The 22,985-nt window shown below is 48.4% G+C and overlaps 2 protein-coding genes across 3 annotated transcripts; one reads left to right on the top strand and one right to left on the bottom strand.

Moving 5' to 3' along the window:
• Positions 1–80: 80 nt before the first annotated feature.
• On the bottom strand, positions 81–21,460 carry LOC131666902 (uncharacterized). Its single transcript, XM_058939971.1, has 5 exons — positions 21,056–21,460; positions 20,832–20,992; positions 862–1,195; positions 590–795; positions 81–486 (listed from the first exon to the last, which is right to left on the bottom strand). Exons 1-5 carry the CDS (start codon positions 21,350–21,352, stop codon positions 294–296), a joined length of 1,191 nt encoding a protein of 396 aa, XP_058795954.1. The 5' UTR covers positions 21,353–21,460; the 3' UTR covers positions 81–293.
• LOC131666905 (carbohydrate sulfotransferase 11) lies at positions 5,430–20,741 on the top strand. Of its 2 annotated transcripts, none has more exons than XM_058939974.1 (7): positions 5,430–5,802; positions 10,179–10,384; positions 16,957–17,213; positions 17,289–17,529; positions 17,860–18,039; positions 18,900–19,057; positions 19,141–20,740. In XM_058939974.1, the coding sequence occupies exons 1-7, from the start codon at positions 5,787–5,789 to the stop codon at positions 19,229–19,231; spliced, it is 1,149 nt and encodes a 382-aa protein (XP_058795957.1). In that variant the 5' UTR covers positions 5,430–5,786; the 3' UTR covers positions 19,232–20,740. The 2 variants fall into 2 exon arrangements, with proteins under 2 accessions (XP_058795957.1, XP_058795956.1); XM_058939973.1 differs by having other exon boundaries at positions 5,776–5,904; positions 19,141–20,741.
• Positions 21,461–22,985: the final 1,525 nt, after the last annotated feature.

Genomic DNA, 22,985 nt, shown 5'->3' with positions numbered 1-22,985 from the left:
CCTGTTTTGTATGCTTTAAATTTTTTTTCAGAGCCTCGGTTAACTGTAGCACTAATAAAACAAAGTTACAGCGAATGAAACATGATGTTTATTATCAATAATTCGATATAAATTTATTTAACTTATTAATTAAATCACACAAAACCATTTAGGCGTCTATTAAATTTTAATTGCTCGACGATTTAGCTTAAAAATAAAAACACCTAAATGATATTCAGCACGCAGTAAACAGTAATCTTTTAAAATGATTACAAAAATAAAAATAATAATATCTATGTAGAGATTTGAGTATCCTAGGGAATGAGTAAATCGGTCTTCACTCGAGCGCGCTGCAGCTTTGCTTCGTCGTCACAGGTAAGATAAAGCTGAAGCTCCTCGCACAGAACCTCGGCAGCGTCATCCAACATTTGCTGCTTTTCCAGATCTATTAGTTCCGGGAAGTCCTCTCGCATCAATTGAACCATCGTAGAGAGCTGACCGGCCGACCTGTCGAGACAAAACGGGACAACATTGCAATTGATGAAACTGCAAGCATTAGCGGCAGGTCGGTAGAGGTCCAAGTCTACCTTTCCAATTTCTAAAAAAATACCTGGCTGATAGGAAAATCTTCAAGTCGCCGTCGTCCGTAGTCTGCAGCACCTCGAGAATGCAGTACTGCAGAGAGCCAATGTCGCGCACCACGCAAACTTTGTCAATCTCTTGGAATGCATATGTTTCCAGAAACTTCATCAATCGTTTGCCTGTATTAGAGTTCGGGTTCATGGGCAATACCACCACCTTATCGACTGACAGCGCCTAGAAAATTCCATTTATTAACTTTGCCATTCGAGCGTACATCGACCGAAGCAGAAGATTACGTACCTTGAGCGTCAAAATGCTGAATTTGAATTGGTCAAAATCCACGGCACAACTGCCGTCGACGACAGCGATTGGCTCAAGCTTAACGGACGGCACGGGAGTTTGAAAGAGTTTGCCGTCGAACTCGCAGAATATGGTGCCGTGCACCTCGTGACACGTGTTGTCGGCGTCGAATGGCGGTAAATCGAAAACTGCCGTCGCTACCAATTCCTCCATCGAGTCGATGTCCTCCGCTAATAACCATAATCCATTGTCGAGCGTCCAGAATGCTGAAATGCCCGAGCAGTTGTCCTCGTGGCCTATCGGGCACATGTATAACGTGGGTTCCTTCAGCACGCTGAAAAAAAAAATTTTTCTTTAGTTTATGTACTTTTATCGCTAAAACAAACGTTCGCGTCGCAACGTAACTTCAGATATCCATGCGTGAGCTTGACCACCCGTAAACATCGCGATCGGCGTTGTCTTCAGGGGAAGGGGGGATCGGGAAAGAAGTCGAGGAAGAGAGAGGGCAGATGAAACCCAACTCTGAAGTCGATAAAGACTAACGGCGCTTTTATCAGCACCGATACCCGCACGACGCAAATGTCGAAGAAACTTATCGCAACAGACTAATGATTTCGCGCGCCGCCTGACTACACGCACGCTGCTCGTATCTCCCGATCACTCGAAAACTCTCCGGAGGGGGGGGGGGCGGAGAACGGACTTCCGCATACGGGACGCGTCCAAGTGATTTTTCCGAGAATTTATATCGGCAATGGGATTGTCACCAAGCGCGCGTGTCCGTGGGATTTCTACTTGTTTGCGAGACAACATGAAACTCTCAACTTTTTCTTTTTTCCTTTCACTTGATTCGCAAAATTCACTCAATGCAGATTATTTTTTCTTATTTCGGCAATGGATTACCAGCTACTGACGATTTGGGTCTCCGGGAATTTTGGGAGTTTTCAGAGCTTTCGCGCTCTTTGGATGTACAGTCGACAATATTCACCGAACGATATACGAAATCATGAAATAAATGTACATCGCGAAAAAAATCTTAAATTGTTAAACGATTTTCATTATAAGTACTCTTAATATGAATAAACTTTTTTTAACAAATACAAATTAAATATAAAGATAATTATTTTTGTCAGACAAGGAAAACAAAAGCTTCGTCATAAATACATGTCGCGTCCTAAAATCCTATAAAATCGGCAAAATCAAGCTCCCACAATGAAAGGGAACTGAAAGAAGCCAAGATTATAGAATGCTGACGATGTCAGATCTCCTTCTGCCTCGCTCTCTCTCCTCGAAAAGCATCGGTAAAAAAGCCACGCAAGCAGGAGGGAAAACGAAAGCATATGCGTGTACCGTTTGATCCCTTGAGGGGGTTAAAAGGCATGTCGGCATATATAGACATCACTCGATTATCTCGCGCGCGCGTTTCTCGGAAGGAAGTAGAAAGTCAGATAAGGCCTTATAGCGAAGGCGGTCGTCGACGATCGATAAGCCCCTGCCGAAAACTGCAAAGCGCCCTGTGGCCAGATAAAAACTTATCGGGTGTGGGCGTTCGCGCTAACTGATCTCGCGTGCCCGGCTAATGTACTCTGCGGGAACGTTTCATTGTTTTATCGCCGAGACACAGAGAGCGTATTTAGCCGATGCCGCGATCCTATCGAGAGAATGCGCCGTAATTTCAGGGAGGGCTAATTCCTATTTGCGAATGCACCGTTGACGCGCGGTCGAGTCGTAAACGTCCGGCGCTGCGCATATTTGGAGGCTCTCAAACGCGAATTCTTTTTTTCCTTTTACTTTCGCGTGTATTTACGTGCGCGGGACAAGAAAAAAAAAAGAAAATAAAAGACGAGTTCCGAACAACGGTGCGCTCTTGAATGGAAGGAGAAAAAAAATTGTGCAGCGTCGCGGATGAATAATGCGAGGCATCAGAGTAAAAAAGCGGCTTTGTTGGGAAAGAGAGAGAGAGAGAGAGAGAGAAAGAGAGAAATTACTATATCAGCGGTAGCATATTTCAAGCGAGGCCGAAAAAAGAAATCACACAGAGAGACTTTTATCGACGTTAGCAGCGTCGACGCGATGATCCTTTGTGTGTGCTTGCGCATTATCCTACGTGGCCATTACATTCTCGACGCGAGCCAGCGAGCTGTCGCGTGTCGACTTTGAAACTGCGTATATATTTAGGCGCAGAAGCTCGTTACGGCCGCGCACCGTGTCACGGCAGCGCGAGCGCGGTTTCGAGCTCGACGGCCGAAGCTCCATGCGAAAATTAGAAAGCGCGCTGTTACTCCGACGACCAGCTGAAATTGAGCGGAAAACAATCTAAACCAAATCAATTTTTCACGCTGTATCTAATATCCCTACGATTTCGAACGCATCGCGCATTTCGTTTTCTTTTTTTATTTTTTTGTTTTTCATCGAACGACCGTTCAATCGTAACGAACCGCGTGAAAATGAGCAGTTTCCGCCGATAAACCGGAAATTAATTTCCAGGAGATATTTTTTCCAACGAGGAACAAAAAAAAAACACGCATACACAATAGCCGTCGATTATGCAGCCGTGCCCATGCAGATATACACACACATACACACACACATAAAGCGAGGCATCGCTAGTGCGAGCTTGTCAAATAAATCGGCGCCAGTAGCAGCCAGGAGCTTTTGTGCTCGTCACGATTTTTACGGCTCTCTGCTTTGCCGTCAGAAAAGAGGAAAAAAAAGGCGACGGGGGAGAGCCGCGGTAATTAGTCGGCGACTGGCGCGCGTCTCGTTTTCCGATACTCGCGCTATTGTGTCCTCTCGCGAAGTGCTCGATTGCGAAAAAAAAAAAAAAAAAAGAAAAAGATTCTCAGAGCTCCGCGCACACGATCTTGTGAGTCAGAGTTGGGTTACCGGACGACTCGAGTACGCGCGCGCGCGCGAGCCACGTCGCTCTTCGACAACGCGATTCGAAACGTTGTCGCGTTTTAATTATTATTGCAAAGTATGTTGAGGCCCTTGCATTGTCTCTCAATCGTGAGCGCGCGTGGATCGTCGCGTGCGTTCCGTCAGAAGTGGCGAGTAGCGATCGCGGCTCGATTGTGAGAAAACGTAGAATTAGAAAAACCGTGGAAGGCTCAATGCCGTAAGAAGCTCTCGTGCAACGCGTTTTGCGTTTGTCTCTTTTCCGTGTTTTTTCGTCGTGCGTTCGAGCCCAAGAAGGCACGTTGCGAAGCTGCCAAGCACGCGTCGCTAAAAGTCCGAAAGTGACCGCCGAGCGCTTGAAAAATTTCTTACGACGGGCCACTGCCGAGTCGTACTAGCCTGTCGCGCCGCAGTCATACCCGAGCCAAAGACCGAGCGCGCTCGCGTGTCCGTACAAATTTAGAAGCGGCACTCTCGGGCCGAAGTGCGTGGTCGCCTCGCTCTCTCTCTCTCTCTCTCTCTCTTTCACTCGCGCGCGCGAGGATATATATATTTCTGCCACGCCGAAGGCAATCGAGTTCCAATGGTCGTCGTCCGTTGGGCCGTACGTGCACGCGACGGCGCCATTCGACGATGCTGATCGCGAGGTGCAAATTGTCATAATGTCAAGCCGCGATGGGATTGAGCAAGTAGTAGCGCGCGTGGCGTCTCCGATTTCGCGCCACTGACCTGTGCGTGAGAGTACGCCAATTTTTTTTTTATCTTCAACGAGGCGAGCTTCGGGCGTCGTTTGGCTAATCGACTCCGGACGGTGCCGGCTTTTCACGGGAAACATGAAAAACCCGGCGATACGGCAGCTAAGGTTTGAGTTCGCGATCCGTGGACAGAAATAACCCATTGACTTGGCAAAGCCGTCGACAAGTCTTCATCCGAACGAGTGTTGGGAACCGCGCGTTCAACAACCCGGTCGCGACAGACCAGCGCGGCATCGTAAAGGGGAACGCGAGTGAAACGGCAGGAAAGAAGCGGCACGACCGAGTAGCGTTCCGGTTGTCTCGGCGTGCAAATCTCATCAATTATTACAGAGCGCCGATGTGCCGTGCACAAAGTGCGCGCACGAGAGAGAGAGAGAGAGAGAGAGAGAGAAGCCACTATCTGCGGCGCGTGCGCGTCGCCTTGCCAAACGGGGGATCGACCGACGACTGCGCGGCCGAGTCTCTCGCGAGAGGGGAAAAAAAGCGCGTGCGGCCGTGTGGACGCGCGCGTTAGGCACGATTATTTTTGGGAGCGAGGCAAGTCGAGCGAAGGGTAGAGATGCGGCGATGCGCGCCTTTGCGATCGCCTCGACAACGCGTAACGACGACTGGCCCATGGCGCTGCCGAATCGGAGAGGGCAACTCGGCGAGCGCGGCTCGCCGCTGCTGGAGGGCATCTCCCGCGGTGCGCGCCTCCGGGAGACGACAGTCGCGGAGACTTGCACGTTCGACGGTGGCCACGGGATTGGAGAGCACATTATTCAAGCTCGGGCAATGTTTTGACAACCCCTAGGGCCGCGAGGGCAGGGAGATAGGTCCGAGTGGGAAGCTCGGCACGCTCTCGAAACAACAACGACGCTTCGAGAAGTTTGACGCTTCCGCGTGAATAATGAAAAAGCGCAGGAATACAATGAGCATTGAAAACGACAAGCCGGACAATGCGGAGATGCGAGAGCCAGAGGGCGAGAAATGTGGGCACGGAGCGCAGCGTCGAAGGCGCGCAGGCGCGCGCAGCGAGGGAGAGAGAGAGAGAGAGAGAGAGCAAGGCGTCGAGCGGGCCGCCGGTCTCGCACGGCAGCAGCAGCAGCGACGGCGGCGACGGCGGCGTCAGTCAGTCGGCCGTAGAATGTCGCCGCGGTGGAACGTGCGCTGAAGAGACCCCGTGCACGGCTCCGCCAGCACCACGTGTTTTTGTTGTCGAGTGGCCGCAGAATCCCGAGGATGCTCGGTCGCCCGTCGACCGGCGCTCTTTGAGGGAACGTTGCCCGCAGTCACATGCCAGCCGGCGAAAGTGAGTAGCTCCCACGGAGTGCACGACCGGGGGAGGGGAGTCGCGTCGCCACGATGTTGCAAGCTCCGCGACAGGGTGTGGACCGTACCTTGCGATCCGCAGGTATGAATGGGCGATTCTTGCTCTCCCTCTTGCTCGTCTTCCTCCCGTTGGTGGCCGAGCGATTTGGCAACCGAGAGGCGAGTCGAGAGGACCGTCTGGCGGGATACGTAACTCTTCGCCAACTGGGGAAGCCACTTCGGGCAGTCACGCGCGAACGAGGTTTTCTTCTCTTTTTGTGCAATCGAATAGAAAAGTCGCTCGGCGGAGAGGCCGCGTTACATAAAAGCCATCTCCAGCGCGCATATCTGCGTGTTTGCGTTGCCACGATCAATTTTTTAATCACTGTCTTGACTCGTACGCCGACTCGCGGTTCGAGCGATACGCACTCGTGCGTTCGACAAGAAAAATCGCAGTTCATTCATTGTCAACGAAACAGTTATATCTCGCTGGTAGGATGTGTCGAGGAGACGGTCAGATAATTCAAATAATCGCATCCTTCTTTCGAAAGAGTGAGCGAGAGAGAGAGAGAGAGGTGATGGAGTTTCAATCGTGAAAGTGTGTACAGCAAATCCATAACCCGATTAAATAGAATAGGGCGTGCAGTTCGATTGACAGGTGTAACGAGGGCGTCGAAGGGACAGCAAATCGCGTGTAAAGAGCGCGTTGTTGTGACGGCCGAGCGACGCGCGGCGAGTCGACAACGTCGCGCAATGAATGTTTAATATTTCTCGCGAAACGCGTCGTTTCTCTCTCTCTCTGTCTCGGGCGAACGAAGGATTCAACGTCGAACCAGCCACGAAGCTGTCCGTTATAAAGTCCGCACAGCCTCCTTTGAAGAGGACTACGACTAAGAGGCTGCGCGTGCGGTCGACAGAAAGCCAATAGTCGGCGTTTTCTCTCATTATTCCCCGGCTTTTCTGCCCGGCGCGCGATAAGTGGACAGGCAGAGCAAAGGATTACCAACCAGACGTGACGAAAGGGCAGTTTTTCGATCACGAGGAGGATCTATTATAGCGGCTAGATTGACGGGTTGGGATTTATCCGAATACGCTGCGGCTTTGCTTGATTTTGCTTCAGTTCCCACCGTGCGCAGGCAACGTGTTTTCTTTTTTTTTTTTTCTTTTTTTTTTTTTCATTGCCGCTTTGCTGCTCGCCGACGCGCCGGTTTTCCCATTCGCCGGAATCGCGAGCGGCATTTCGCACGAGGTGGAGATCGAAAAGCAACGGGTGACGCGGAAGAGTGGGGTTCGGGTTTCCATTTGTTTTTTTTTACGACGTTTGCAGAGGCGTTACGCTTTGGAAAATCGCGCAACTGTATAGCGGCGTTTACGAAGCCAATATTAGTTTTCCGTCGTGACGTCGCGAGCGCGTACGATCTATTTACCGTTTCGCCGACCAATTGAACGTCAATCTCCGAAAGGAAAAGCCAAAATAGTGGCAAAAAGCGCGGGAAAGGGAAGGGCAAACTTTCGCCGGAGTATGAACCCAATTAGCCGATAATGCATTCTGGAAACTCGAGGGCAATAATCGCACCAAGTCCGCGGCGAGTTCTAACCCTCCGCGTCGAAAACGATATAGATCTATAGGCGTATAAGCGAATTAATCGGCTATGCGCTTGGAGATACGCGAATGAATATGCAAAACGATTCAGTTGACTCTCTCGCGCGTCTCTCGTAGGCTAAATGGCCTTCCTTACCGGCTCGAATCGATCGTCGTCGCGAGGAGGCGGCTTTTAATTATCCACACTCCCCTCCTCGCGTATATATATGCGAAAAGGACACGATGAGTAATTAGTTTCCCTTCTCCGTCCCGTCCGAAATCTGTTTACACTTTGCTGCTGTCGCGGAGAGAAATTACTTTTACAGCGTAGTTTCCTCCCCTAAACGCACGCGGATCTTCGGTTTTATCCATCTCGTGTTTTTCTTGTGTTGTCATTCGTTGGTAAAATAATCGAGCGGCAGCATCAAACGAGAGGCTCGCACATGAGCGCACGCAAACGAGAGCATTGCCATGCGCGAATAATTCAATTGAGCTTGGTGTAGCAAAACAACAATTCATTAAAATATATATAATCTTGTAATAGTGCGATTTCGAAAATTACATCTGCAGCGCTGTGAAATCGATGCGCAACCCCGCAGTGCCACTAGCTCTCTCTCTCTCTCTCTCTCTCTCTCTCTCGATCTCTACAAGTGAATACAGCGACCTCGAAATAGTCAAGGATGTGAAATGCAGCACGAATATCTCGGCAAATTTTATTCGACACGCGGACGATAGCGTGACGAGCGAGGCGCTCGGTGGGAATTGCATCGCCGTCTGCGCGCCACTCGTCGGCGATTCTCGAGTCTCGCAATTACGAAAAAAAAGCCCCGCGAGTCCACGGCGCCGGCGATGCGAAGTTCAGCAGCAAGCAACGCCGGCGACAAGTATGCACGCGAACCGGCCGCGCGTATACATATAGGTTTCAATTAGCGGCTCGCGCGCAAAAGGGAAAATGCCGTCTCGCTCGCGTCGCGTTAATCGACACCTTGGCGCGCTGATTCCCCCCATTAGCGCCTCGTCGATCGACCGGAAGGGCACGACGGGCACCGCGTATCGCGCGAGTCGCTCGACGACACGGTCCGAGCGCCGTCGGCGCCGCGGACCACGGCCTCGGTCGTAATTTCACGCGCGCGGGCGCGAACGCGACGGAGTACTGTTTCGCGGGCGTACGCCCGTTCCGATGCCGCGCTGGCGCATTGCAGCGTTGATTTGGGCTCGTCGGCTTTCCGCCGAAGAGACCGCGCGCAACCGCGCCGCACTTGCACGTTTTTCATTTCGAGATCACTTCCGTGATACGCGCGCTGTTTCCATGACTCGCCACGCGCGTTGCGTATTACGACGCGCGCGAATCAGCCTTGAGATTCAATCGGAAGTCAGTTTTGTTCTCTCTTAGAATTTCGTCGGGCTCATCTATCTCTTCTATTATGCGTGGCTCGAGGCCAATTAGCGCGTGGATACGTGACTACCGTGCCTGAACAGCCGATCCGCAACGAGTGCGTTTGTCCGTCGATGATTAACGAAATTCTCCATCGACGCGCGCTTCAATGACGAAGAAAAAGCAGACCGGAAAAATTCGAGCATCCATAAGTCATTCAGATAACAAGGCTTATTTAGAACGACAGATGACTTTAAGCAATCGAATGCACGAAAAGTCCGCGAATGGCGCTAATACTCATGTGCTTGTTTCCTTTCACTTTCTAGTTTCCATGGAGACTGTTATTACTTGCTTGAATTTTGAAATTTGATTTGTCAAACGCGCATATCGTTATCTTGTTGTCATCTACTTTTATCCGTTACTACCGGGATTTGCTAGAGAGATTGATGAAAATCAATACCAGCAGAGTTTTTGCGGTATTTATAACATTGCGCAGGTAACGTTCAAATTGTAAAATAAAATTATTGTCGACCGGCACTGCTTAACCAATCCTTGAAAGACATTTACAAATTGTCAAATTTCTATTCATTTCGAATTTCATTTTGATATGCATCCTAACGCAATGCTGTGCTATAAAATTATATATGATTTTAAAAAACTCAGCCTTTTTCAAATAGGTTACGAATAATAAGACGTTTTTTTTTATTGGAGTCTCAGTGAATATGATTTCAATTTAGCTACATAATAAATGGCATTACCATCTAGCGAGGTTTCTTATTTATTTTTTCTTCGAGTAAAGCGTTACGCATATTCAAGCGATGTGAAATATTACAGTTACCGTAAGTATCAAATAAAATTATAGTAGCTATTCGAGCATCCATAAGTTATTCAAATGTTGCATTTTCATATGCGTCGCCGGTGAAAAAGCCCGTGAGAAAGAGAGAGACCAAAAGGGAGAAATATCGAACGATAATCAACGGTTATGCATTATTCACGGGGGATCGCGATTCCATTAAAACTATGCGTTTGCGCGCTGAAACAAAAATGAAAATCCCGCAATTTTCCTTTCTCCCTTTGCTCGTCGAAAGTGACGACCGCGTTGGCAAGGGGGAATGTCTATTTTCTCTTTCGACGAGGAAAGCTCGTCAGAGATCGGTCGGTTCGAGCTAATTGAAGATGAAAAAAGAAATTCTATTGCCATTCCATCGATTCCCTCGCTCCTCTGCCCTCGCGCCGGGCAGCTGCGAATTGGCGAGAGGTTTGCATTTTCGCTTCGTAATTATCGATACTCGAGGAGAATCGAGGGGAGAGGAGAGCGGAGCCCGCAACTGCGAATGCTCGTGGGCTTGGACTCGGGGCCGCGAGGGAAACGCGGAGCTTGCCCGTGAACCGTCACTAATCCAGGGCGAATGTGTTGCAGTCCGTTATGAGTACAAGAGGCGACCAGTGCAGGCATCTCTCAGGGAGAAGATGACGCCACGCAGGCACGTGCTGTCGGCGTTGCGTCGTGCCCTCGTAGCGGCGGCGGTGCTCACCCTCGTGATTCTCGGGCTATCCAGTCAGGAGCGCGGGGCCAGCAACGGCACCAACACCAGCCTACTGCCGCGGCAGCACATTAGCCTCGAGGTAATTGCCCTCCTTTTGCTCTTCTTCTCGGTCTCTCGCTCGCAAAAAACGCCGGCGGCTCCTCCATCTCTTGCCGGGGAATTTTGGCGGCGAGTCGCGTGAGCTTATCCAGAAATTCGCGGGAAGGTATGGGCTGATTTTCTAGACAGCGACGCGTCCGCGCGCGAACTGGTAACCAAGATAAAGCTCTGAAGTTGTACCGAGCGGAAAGTAATTTGCAGTAGTATTATATTCGTAATCAAAATTAATGCGCTGCTGTGACCGAGGCGTCTGCAAAGTCAGAGCAACTATATTCGACGTGCGATCCCTTTGGGTTTACAACGAGGAAAGTGGGCAAAGTGAGCGAAGAGAACCATACTGATTGCGAGATTCTATCGATCCGCGCTCGTTTCGAGGCGCGAAGCGCTAAAAAAAAAGGAAGGTCGAAGCCGCTGCGGTTCGCTCGCGTGGCGCCCGCGAATCGAATCGCATTTCGCACGGAAATTTGTAATTAGGCCGACCAACTTCGCGGCGAAACATAAAGGTACGCCTTCGCTGGGGTAAGGCGCGCGGCGCGAGGAAGCGACGGTCTTCGGCGCACTTGCCGAGAAATGCGCCCAATGCGACAGCGACTTTACTCACGGTCCCGAAGTCGCGCATTAATCTTCCAGCGCTTCCCTCTCTCTCTCTCTCTCTTTCTCTATTTCCGATGATCTCTGGCGACGGGCTGCGCTCCGCTCTCGCGTCTTCCTCGCCCTGAATAATCGTGGCGTCGCCCCAAGTTAGCTCGCTCGGCGCTTCTTCCGCCGGCGCTCGACGATCGATCGTCACAGGTGTTGTCCCACTGTTACGTAACGCGAGATGGACTTCCGCTTCGCGCTTCCCTCAAATTTTTGTGTGAATTTCGTCGCTCGTCCGGGATTCGCGCGAGCGAACGAGAACCATTCGCGCTCGGGCGTTGCCGATTTTCCCGAACAATGGAACGATCGATTTTCCTCCGGGCAGGAGAAAATGTCAAACAATCAGTCAGAGCAAACAGGGCTTCGTCCACGTGATTTGAGCGCGCGTAGACGAGTAGTGGTAAAAAAAAAGCTGTTTCACCCTTGTGACTTTTCCATCAAAACTTTTCCACGCCCGAGATAAATAGAGAGAGAGAGAGAGAGAGAGAGAGAGAGAGAGAAAGTCCGATCGGATCTACTACGTAATAATTGGAGCACACAGACACACTGCATTTTTTACTGTTTGCACCTGTCGGCAGCCGCTAAATTATTTGTCGCTTGTGATCCCTTAGCGCTTTTTGACGAGAGAGAGAGAGAGAGAGAGTGTGTGTGTGTGTGTGTGTGTGTGTGTGTGTGTGTGTGTTTAAGGGAAAACAAGCTACAAAGTCGGGATTTTATCCGTGTGATTAGAGCGCGTTTGCTTGCCCGGCGACTCGATGAGTGCGGATCGGGAATGTTTCTCGACGGCCAACCGGGAAAGCAGTCCTCGGCGACTACTCGCCTCGCCAATCTTTCCAGCGAGAGCGCGCGGTGGCTTCGATTATCGATTTCCCGCCAAGCCCCCCCCCCCCCCCGCAAATAAACTGGCACGCGCGGGTCTACCGCAGGGCGCGCGTTCCTGTTCGTCCGCCCGCTCTCGCCCCTGTTTTCCCGCAACGCGATCGCGATTGCGCGTTCGCGCGTACCACTGCGCTCGCGAATCGAGAGGCGGCCGGTGGCCCTTACGCGCCGCGCCCCCCGCGACCAGTGGGTTTGCCGAAAGAGAAAAGGCTGCGAGTAAGTAGGCCAGTCGCTATCGATGTAACAGATCCGCGCTGCTGGGCTGTGTGTGTGGTGCGCGCGGCGCGGCGATAGTCCCTCTATTGCTTTCATCGGCTCGCAGGCCGTTCTTTTTTTCCACGATACATCTCGCCGCCGCGCGGCTGTTGTCTCCGGCGAGCTTTCCTTTGTTGGCAGCTCTCTGCGAAAGGCTTAACGAACGGCGTGCCTGCGCAAGAGCTGCTCGCTCGTTTCTTTTATCTCGCTCAGAGATCGGAGCAGTTCGATTCGACGAAAGCTCTGGGTCGAAGAGTATGGGGGGGGGGGGCAAAAGTCGCAACCCGTGAATTTCCACAAAAGCTCGCGAACGCGCTTGTGATTAGTAAAGGCGCGGGACGCCGGGAATGCAAACGTCCCGTCTGCGCGTATGACACCGGGAAGCGGTGGTTGCGCTCGAAGGCAGCCCGATATTTTCCCGATCAGCTTGCATCGCCACGTCAAGGATTCAATTCTTGCAGGGATTTATGTTTGAACGACGATCCTTTGACAACGCGAAATCAGAGCGGAGCCTTAGCTGCGACGAGAGAGAAAGAGAGAGGAAAAATATACACTACGACGAATCGTTAGGGAGAGAGGAAAAAGAATCGCGATTGCACGTATATGTATATTTATATATATGGACGCATTGCTCCAGGGCGGACTCGCGGGGAAATCGCTCGAGAGCTAGTGAGGCTTGAATTTTCGCCATTCGACTTTTATTTCGACTCGAGTTATTGGAATGCGAGCGCGGGACGACGGCAAATTCGATTTTTCTTTCTCGCTTAATGCGCGCCCTCCTCTTCCCCGCGAGCGTCGAGTTCAGACGTCGTTATCTCCCCGCGCGAAGCCAAGTACGAAGACAGCGACAACGCCGAGCCCGGTCGAGCAAAGTAAAAGCCCCGTTGCGGCGTACTGGGCGTACGTGTTCCGGCGACGCGAAGCTCGCGGCTTGGCTGTAAAAGTGTCGCCGCGAACGAAGGTTACGGGCGTCTAAATGTTTGACGAGTCCGCGTGCAGCCTCGCGCGCCGCACTTGCAATCGATACCGCGGTTACGCAGCTCGTCGCCTTTCGACTTTCGACGACTCGCCGATGAACGTGCTGATTCGCGAAGCGCGCGTAAAGGGCGCCACGTGGCTGGGCGTGCGGTGCGATCTCGCGAGGCCTTTAGTCGCGAGCGTGACCCTCGCGGCGACGAGTCCATCTCGGTGGCTTCGAAACGCGCGCGATCGAGGCCGCGCTATTCTCATTGCCAAGAGGCGCAGCGAAGAGCGGAAGAGCGAAACTCGCGGCGGCTATTCGCTCGCGGACTGCGCATTTCCACGGTAATCGCGGCACTCGCGTGCGCGTCGCCGGGTGCCGTCGCGGTGGAGCGGGGCGTCGCTCCGATTGGAGGCAGTCAAGGGTAACGACTCGCGGATGAGAAGAGAGGAACAGCGCTTTAGCGTCCTTTACGTAAAGGATGGCGGCGCGCGGACGTAGCGCGCCTTTACGTAACCGCGACGCGCGCATCCGATACATATTATTCCGCTTAGCGGCTTCCGCGCGGCCAGGCCGATGATAACGGCGCGCCGAGAGGGACGAAAACAGAGATGGTACGCGACGTCAAGCGCGAAATCGAGTCCCCACCACCTTGACGAATGGAAAATACGAGGCCGCGGCCGGAGGATAAATACCGGTCTCCGCGCGACGATTGCGCCGCTCGACCGCGGGCGCCGCTGCTCGTGCGGAGCCGGGACCGTTGCCGATCTGAATTTCGCGAAATCACGCGGAATACTCGCTTGCGATTACTCTTACGAAATGTGCGGCAAAACTCCTCTTTCCTGTCCGCTTTGATTCGATCCAGGAAAAAATAAAAAACAAGGCGAAAAACTCGCTGCCTTCGGCTAAACAAAAAAAAAAGTGATTTACGATCGCCGTACACGCGAAAGAACAAACTGCTTATCGTCGGGTAATAAAACAAGAAAAAATACGCCGTTTGAAGATGGCACGACGAGAAGTAGAAAACAGCATCGCTTACAATTTTTTTCCTGTGTTAGCACCGGGACAAAAAGAGCGCGAGCGCAGACAGCTGATTATACTTTCCAAGTTGAAAGTTCTCTCATAGCAATCTCCTGTCCTTCTTTGTGTCTTTTTCCCTGTCCTCCCAAGTCGCGTCTACTTCATTTTACCTCCATTCGTTATTCCGTAGTTGGTCTTTTTCTGCTTTTCCAGTTAGTATCACTTCGTCAAGCTCTATTGAATCTCCCCCTCCTTTCTCTCTCTCTCTCTTTGGCTTTGCGTATCGCCGTTATCTCATTCAGTAAAATTGATTGGGGCCGCCACGAGTCATATGGCTCGAGCTTCAATGCCACGGAGATTGTAACGATCGAGCGGTTAAAATGCTAATTGCAGCTCGCGCGGAAACACTTTATGGCCGTTTAAATGGCTCGCGCTTCGAGTTGAGTCATCGTCGCAGAGCAAAACTCGGCTTAGCGCCGCGAAAAAAGAAAAGGAAAAAGGAAAAGAGTCCGGTCTGCGTCTGGATCACCGATTTACCTCCTCCTCCTCCCGCGACTCCTCGTCCGATAGCCTTCGATTTGCCAGGACAAAACAGGAACTGCAATAGTCCGTCGGTCCACGCCGTTCATCGCTCATTGCACGCGCTCTTCGCTCGCCTGCGTCCGTATCGTTCGACTGTTCCGTTCGGGTCGCGACACGCGAAAATCGACGTGGAAACGCACTACAGTAGGTCGCTGGCAACGATCCAGGCGCACTGCGACACAGATGGCAGAGAGGTTTCGGCACGCGGACGGCAAAGCGCGCCGTGCTCTTCTCTCCAAGATTACGGGGCGGGGATTAAGCGGCTCTCCGTCTTTATTCCGATGCGTCGTCGCGCGCGAGGGATCGCGGAGGTGTGGAGTCCTCGCGCTTGGCGCTCCTCACGGCTCGCGAGCCGAGTCGATCAACGGTGTAAGCTCGCTCCTTCCCGGTGCAATCAATCGTCGGCGTATCGGTCGCGTATGCCTCGCTCGACCTTAACCTTATCTCTCGCGATTCGCGGCGTCTTGGGCGCGACGGCCCGCTCGAAAATCGACACTCGTGTCGGCGGGCGGGGCAGTAACGAGCGTCGGGCCGCGCGCTGGTAAACTGGTGTAGCGCCAGTCTCGCGCGCTTCCCGCGCTTGGTTCGCGCGCGTGGGCGAGCCTAGCCGTCGGACGTTACAACGTGTGCGCGCGCGCATGTGTGTGTGTGTGTGTGTGTGTACGTCCGACAGCGCGCAACGCGGGGATATACCCACCTCCCCGCTGCGTTGTCGCGACGAGCAAATGCTTACCTCGCGACGGCAAGCGCGGTCAATTTGCCTAGCCCTCGAAGGTTATCAAATAGAGGCATCTAGAGAAGCCGCTGTTTGTGGACTTGTACGCGAGCGCTTCTAAGTAGAACGAGCGCGCGATGGCTATAGGTTGATGCGCTTACACATCGGAATCGCTCGCGTTCTGTGTCCCGTGGCTCTCGAGTCGATCATCGTCAGCGCGTGGTCGTCGCTGTCGTCGGAGCTTTTCCATCCGCTCATTACTCCAAAGCGGCCCCCCTCCCCACTCGCCATCGCCCCCCGGTCCTTCCTTTTGTTCCTTTTTTCCTTCATTTTTAATAATCGTGCCGGTGAAAACGAGATAAGTCACGTCGAAGGCCGACTTTTCGACAACAACGACGAAGAAAGCACTGAAAAAAAAGTAGTCTCTCGAGCTTCATAAATACCTTCGTTTCCCGCCTCTTTCGTAAATCCCTGAGCGAGAGAGAGAGAGAGAGAGTGCGGTGCAATTTTGGAGGGTTAAAAAACTTGTCAAAAAACGACGCGGCGGTCGAGGCGTGGCCTACTACGCTCACTGGCGAATCAATAAGCGGAAGCCGTGCGAGCGGTTTTCCCGACGTGGCCTTGACACAGCCGGCACGCCTAAATGGATCGGGACGCGGGTCGATTGATTTTACGCTGCACGCGAGCGGGCCGAGGCGGCGTGGTAAGGAAGTAAAGGGTAGCTCGGGCGGGAGACCACCTCGCGAAGTGTCTTCCAACTCGATGAGGAATCCGCACGGAGACTGTGTTTTTCTCTCGCTTGCGCCGCCTTCGTCGTCGACCGTATTCCTTTTTCCCTATTGTGCTTTCAGGTTCAACTCGCCGAGTTTGAAGCTCGATGCGCGCTCAAGAGATACGCATAGGCACTTGTCGCCGTCGAGTGGATCGTCGATGAATTCACTTCCACTCGAGGCCCTCGTGCGCAAGACGCTAGGCGGAGGAGATCGAGATGAGGCCTCGGGCGAGCGTGCGATTGATTATTTGCAAATTGAATGCGTCGCGTGAATAGAGATGAGAATCGGCCGGGATTTGCGTGGCCAATGCCTCACCGCGAAGCCGCTGAACCCTTGTGTCCAGTTTCGTCAGAAGCCTTCTCGCCGGCATCGATCGTCCAGTACGTTCGGTACCTCGCGAGGCGTCGCGCTAATTGCAACTGCTCTCCCGGCCCCGTCGTCGAATTGATCGCGCTAACTGCGCGCTCGTAATCCAAAGTCCAGCATTATGCAGTTGGGGCTTGACGCGCAGTTGCCAAACTGCGCCGCTTTCGCGCGCAGCCAAGGGAAAGAGCACCGCGCAGAGGCTTCGCGGACTAATTAGAGACGCGGCCTGACTGTGATTTAGCCGAGCTCGCTCGTGCGGGCCGGGTTCCTCGAGCGGGTTTCCCCCTTCCCCTTTCCGGTCGACGAGTCCCCCGCCGACACACGAGCAGAGAGCACGAGCGCCAACCTTGGCTTATCGGCAGGACTCGGCGGCGATGAGCGTGGAGGAGCGTCTGCTGGAGATGGACCGGCTGTCGGAGATCGAGCAGCGCATGCACGAGAGACGCAGGTACCTGACGGAGCGCTGCGCGGAGGAGGGCCTCGACAGGCCGGGCAACGACTCGCTACACCGGCCGAACGCCTGGGAGTTCCTGGTGAACCGTGAGCACCACCTCATCTGGTGCAACGTCTTCAAGGCCGCGTCCACCTCGTGGATGTACAACTTCAATCTGCTCGCGGGGTAAGTGTGGTCGAGCGGGCCGCAGCCGCGACGCAGCCGCGACGCAGCCGCTCTCATCGTGGCCTGTGCCCGCAGGTACAGCGCGCAGTTCCTGAAGGCGTCCAAGGCGGTGCCGGTGTCGCTGGCCCGCCAGAAGTACCCGAGGCCCACGGCCGAGGAGCTGGCCAGGTTCCTCAACGACAGCGTGAGCTTCCTCGTCGTGCGCCACCCGTTCGAGCGGCTGCTCAGCGCCTACCGGGACAAGCTGGAGCACAGCCTGCCGCACACCTTCCACAGCAAGCTCGGCTCCCACATCGTGGCCCACTACCGCGCCAAGGTGACTGCCGTCCTTGCTCGGGGAAGTTCCCGCGGCTCGACCAACCGATCTTACGGAAAATTCGCGTGGCGCTTGTACGGAGCGCCCCTTCCCCCTCTCTCCGGGATGAACGATTGTTCGATTGAGCCAAAAAAGAGAAAAAAAAAGTGCGACACGCGAAAGCTTTCGGAAAGCGGTTTCAATTTTTGAGACGGGCTCTTTGAGTCCTGCCTGAAAGCGAAGCTACGATTTTCCGGAAAATGGAAAAGTGATTAGACTAACTAAGAATATTTCTTTTTTTCTTTCTTTTTCTTTTCTTGGTTTGTCTCGTTTTCCACGTCCGTCGCACAGAGCCCGAAGAATGCTGGCAAACACGGGCCGAGGTACCCGCTGTTCGAGGAATTCGTGAGATGGCTGCTCTGCGAGTGGAAAGCTGGCCAAGAGCTGGACATGCACTGGACTCCGATCACCAATTTCTGCACGCCGTGCCAAGTGCGCTTTGATGTCATTGCGAAATTCGAGACGCTTCACGTGAGTGGCGAACCTGCTCCCGCTGATAGCCGCGGAATGCCGCCGCGATTAATTAGCGATCCCTGTTTTTTTTTTTTTTTTCTTCTCGTTATCGCGTCGCCGTGTCGGGATTATCAGCGATTCGACAAAGAAAGCTCCTACCCGAAAGGCGATCGCGAGCGAGCAGCGCGAAATCGGAAACGCAGCACTGGCGCGATCTGAAAAGCCGCGGATCGATGGGAGCGCTCTCAAAAGCCGCGCAGCCTCGGCGAGCAATCGAGCGGCGTGGCTTAGCCGCGGTGCGCGCCGCTTTCTTCCAACGAGCACGGCGGCAAGGGCTTCGATAATAAACGTCGCGGCGCTGAATTACCAAAGCTCCCTGGCGCGTCGTCCGATTATTCTCTTGCCGCCCCAGCCTCGTTTTCGCGTTGCACACGCCGAGCGCTTTGCCTTTCTCGAAGCTTAGCGCGTTGCACGTCGAATTAACGACACGGAGAAGTAGAAAAAATGTTCGCTCGCGATGCAATCGGAACGGCCTAGATCCAAGTAGACGGCGTATGACGAGGACTTGGCTTTTTTTTCTTCGCTGCGATTGCTCGAGTTAATCGAATTGTCTTTCGTAAAAGAAAAACGCTAATAACATTACTGCGATCTTGTAATTTAAGTCTCACTCGTATCGCATATCGATTCGATGTGGACGAAATATTTCGCTCTTATCTGCTCTGAATTTCCGCTGAGTGAAAATTTTATAGGCAGATTATCTTCTCGTTAATAACGAGAAATGTTCCTGAAATTTCACCGAAAGAATCAGAAAACAATTTTTGCTGGTTTGACTATTCCACCCTTAAAAGCTGACAGCAAATTTTCCTTCTTCTCTTCAGGACGACCAGAATTACCTCATAAAGCATGCTCGCGTGGGTCACATCATAAAACCCGAATGGAAAAATCCGACTCGGGGTGTCCAGACGAAAGACGTCGTTAAGCAATATTTCTCACAGCTTTCCAAGACGCAAATAAAAGAACTCTATGAAATGTTTAGGTTTGTTAACAAATCATCATCTTTATGACGTAAGGTAAAGTAGAGTAAGACAATTAAATTTAATTTCTTTTTTCGATTTCCAGGTACGATTTTGTTTTGTTCGGTTATTCCTTGACGGAATATCTGGAGAACGGACAAGACGAAGTAACAAAGTTAGTCTGCAAAACTAAATAATCTACTGCTTCTCCCAAGGTCACGACACTTTTTATAATTCGTTGAATTACAACCATCGAAAGCCTTGATTTTATTCTGATGCAGGTCAAGATAAAAATAAAACATACACATAATTACTACGGAGCTTGTAGAGCATTTGATTCAAGCAAGTTTTTCTATGTAAATATATTGTTCGCGCGACCCGCTCCTTCGAGCAAATTTGTATCGTTTGATATTGTTTATAAGTTTTTTAAGCAATGACTGTAATTTTGAATCGCTTGGAAACATTTTTAAAATAATATGATACATTGAATGAATATTAAAATTTCTATGTGTTCAACGAAACTTGTTCAGCAGTTTATTGTTTAATAGATTGTTTGAAAAAAAAATTAGTGCTTAAATTTGGTTATGAAATTTACGTCATTATACGCTATTGTGATGAATATAAGAGCCTACATGAAATATGATTGGGACACCAAAGATAAAAAGTTGTATTAATTAAGTATAATGAGATTTTAAAGCACGTTTTTTTAATTACTATTATAGATAAGGATACGGGATCATTTGTGATGCTTTGAATACTTAAAAATTTATTAACTGTTAATATTAGTATCTATATAAAAATAATCTTTTACTATAAACAATTTAGAACAATAATGAGTATAACTATATTGAAATAAGCTAAGATGTAAAGGTCAAATAAAAAGGAGCACCTATAATTCTGCAAACGAAGCAGAATTTAAATACATTATTTTTGTAGTTCAAAATTGTAAATCATCGTTTATACATTTGTGATATAAAACATGACGCTGAGAATGTTTTTTTAAAGAGATTAAATTTATCATTAATGGCTGGATTGAATTCAGCAGCATTGTAGAGAAAACAATTGTAAAACATTTTTTAATAAAAGCAAAATTATATTTGCTTCAAATATGAAAAACATAACACTACTTTAAAAAAATTTTTCAAATTGTACAAAAATTGATAATTTCTTGTAAAAGAAAATGCAGGTTCTAATTTTTTCCAAAAATGCTGCCAGTAATCTAGGTTGTAAAATTTTGCACTAAATGTATAGAATATAAATAGCTTTTTTACTGGTCAAGCAACAGATAAAATTGTTGATAAGTTTCTTATCACGCATCTCATAACTTGGAGTATTCAGTATTGTAATAAAAGTTTCATTCTATCACAAGAATTGTATCAAATAAAATCAGAATGAAAAATATAAGCAGAATTCTACATGAATTGAACGAGTTGAAAAATTTTAATTGTCCAGGTTAAATATTTATTTCCGAACATTGATCATTTTTTATAAAGTAAAAAAAAAAATATACTTATGAAATATAAAAAAATATTTGTTTCACTGATAATGAAATCTAATTGTCTTAATTTATTTTGTTCCTTGTTAATATGTATCATATAAGATACATCGAATAAATCTTTCAAGTTATTTAATATTTTAAGTATATAGTGATATCAAAGCCTTATAATTTGCATACGAAACATATACTTTCAATGAATAATTTTCCAATATGTATTACTTCAATTATAAAAATAAAGTATAAAATATTTTCTTTGTTGAACAATCTTTAAAAATATAAATTATACAGAAATTTCTTACCATGTGGTAGTGCTCTTTATAACTACTCCAATCACCCATTTATCATCAACAATACGCTGCCAAACATCTTTTACAACAATTACTCTTTGCTTTTCAAAAATCTTATTCCTTCTCTTTTTTTTTCTGTTTTTAATAACTGGTTCACCAGTACTGGAGAACAACTTTAAAGACAAAGGAATATAGAATAAACCAAAATTTATAAAAGAAATAAAAATATTACTTACATCATTATCAGAGTCCGTCAAATCAAACAGCTCATCTGCTCGATAAGCTGCTTGGTTGGACAAATTTGATAAAATCTCTTTTGTAACACTGTCAATAATTTCAATATTATTAACCGTTTGGTCTATTTGACTTTGTACAGCATTCAATTGTATAGATAGGTACTCCTGTACCGGATTAATTTGAGAAGTCTCTTTCACTGATTTTAATGGAGTTGTTTTAGTAGAGTCTTTATTATTTTTATCATCTAAAATTTGAATTTCTAAATCGTCGTCTATCAAAATATCACAAATTTCCATTTTTTATGAAAATTTTCACAATTATTTACGTATAAATAAATAAATTAAATGTTTGCCGGTATGTTTTGAGGCGATCACAATACATCTGTCCTATGTTCAAGTGTTGGGAGATTGGTTGACTCAGCTGACTGTAATGTTTTAGAGCGTGCCAGTAGCGATACTAGTTCGAGCGCCCCGTCGTGGCCAGTCGAGGCTTGGAGAGGGGCAGTCTGTCGTTCAATTTTCATTCGATGTAAACTTTGTTTGTTTTTGTTTTAAGGTATAAATATATTTTTTTCGCATCTGCTATGAAAAAGATTATTAAAAATTTTGTTTCAATAATTAATTTTTTTTTTCATTTTTAGATATACTTTTCACTCTGTTGAATTATCTTTTTCCCACTCAACTTTTTTATTTCAAACTCACATAAGTCATATATGCACACATATGACGATAATTTAATAATTACACTATTATAGCAAATATCTATATCCTAAACTATTTACTTATGTCTGAACCCTTACGCTTTCTGATAAACATATGTATAGAACTTCTTAGCTCTATTTTTGCCGTCTAGATTCCATTGCTCAATCCAATTTCTTTTACGAGTGTCATCAAGCGCATTTCGCACATTCATTTCTTGCTTATGTTATTATTTAGTTTGATGTATGAATCACATCAAAATTATTACAGGCGTTAAAAATTCTATAAAATGTTACATATATAAAGTAATTCAATGATTTGAAATGTTGAACAGCTATCGATGTTAATTTGCAAATAAATATTAAATTCCGTCAATACTCAGATTCAAGAACAAATTGAACCTAATAATTATGTATCAGAATTTTAGATGTTTAGCATATAGATAATGGCTATTAGACCAAGTTGGTTTTCTCTTTTTCCCTTTCTAAATAATTCAAACTATCAGCATAATAAATCAAATTATCGTTTGACTATTAAATTATTTTTATTTATTCATACATTTGTCTACCATTTCTCAGAGATATCATCGTAAAAAGTTAACTCAATTTATTACTTGAACAGAATTGAAGATATCTCTGCTATGAAAATGTAAAAAGATATTTAATGTGAAAATCCATGGCTGGTCTATCAATGTATAAGTAATTGAGATTGCGGGAGTGGTTGCGAGCAGCGTTCTAAATAATATTAATAATTTCTTTTTCTTGATCGTTCAATTAACTGTACTAATTTTTATACCTCTTTCTAATATTTATCAATCGGTTCACGAGCGCTTAGTTTATAATCATCGGCTAATCTAGTAAGTACCGGTGTATATGAGGGAGTCCTCGATTTTGAAATTTAATAACGTACGTATAATCTTCTATTACACACAATATATTTTATATCTATTTTCTATCGCAAGCTTGTTGATTAGGTAAAAAATTTTCTTCAATTTCACGCCACTTTAGGTTACACGTCATTGTAAAAAATATTTGCTTTTCCATACTCATGAACTGAAGCGCAGGCATAACAATATTTCTGTTGAACTGGAATAAATTTATTTCAACTTATTTACAATTTAATCTTTCGTTCTTTTTTTAACCACAAAACTACTAGTAAACAAAAATCATAGCAATGCTACTAGCTATCACGCGACGATTTTTTTACAGATAACCGGAAGTTATACATTTAT

This window comes from Phymastichus coffea, unplaced genomic scaffold, assembly GCF_024137745.1.
Source record: "Phymastichus coffea isolate CEN01 unplaced genomic scaffold, Cenicafe_Pcof_1.1 PCOF00062, whole genome shotgun sequence".
NCBI lineage: Eukaryota > Metazoa > Arthropoda > Insecta > Hymenoptera > Eulophidae > Phymastichus > Phymastichus coffea.
The sequence above is the reverse complement of the archived record's forward strand: the minus strand, read 5'-3'. Positions and strand labels throughout refer to the sequence as shown.

Excerpts from the sequence above, each read along its gene's own strand:
- LOC131666905 (XM_058939973.1), top strand. The coding sequence starts at position 5,856 with ATGTTGCAAGCTCCGCGACAGGGTGTGGACCGTACCTTGCGATCCGCA. Across the intron at positions 10,385-16,956 it reads GGCAGCACATTAGCCTCGAG|GACTCGGCGGCGATGAGCGT; the intron begins GTAATTGCCCTC and ends GCTTATCGGCAG. Across the intron at positions 17,214-17,288 it reads AACTTCAATCTGCTCGCGGG|GTACAGCGCGCAGTTCCTGA; the intron begins GTAAGTGTGGTC and ends CTGTGCCCGCAG.
- LOC131666902 (XM_058939971.1), bottom strand. The coding sequence starts at position 21,352 with ATGGAAATTTGTGATATTTTGATAGACGACGATTTAGAAATTCAAATT. Across the intron at positions 1,196-20,831 it reads ATAAAGAGCACTACCACATG|CGTGCTGAAGGAACCCACGT; the intron begins GTAAGAAATTTC and ends TTTTTTTTTCAG. Across the intron at positions 796-861 it reads TCAGCATTTTGACGCTCAAG|GCGCTGTCAGTCGATAAGGT; the intron begins GTACGTAATCTT and ends GGAATTTTCTAG.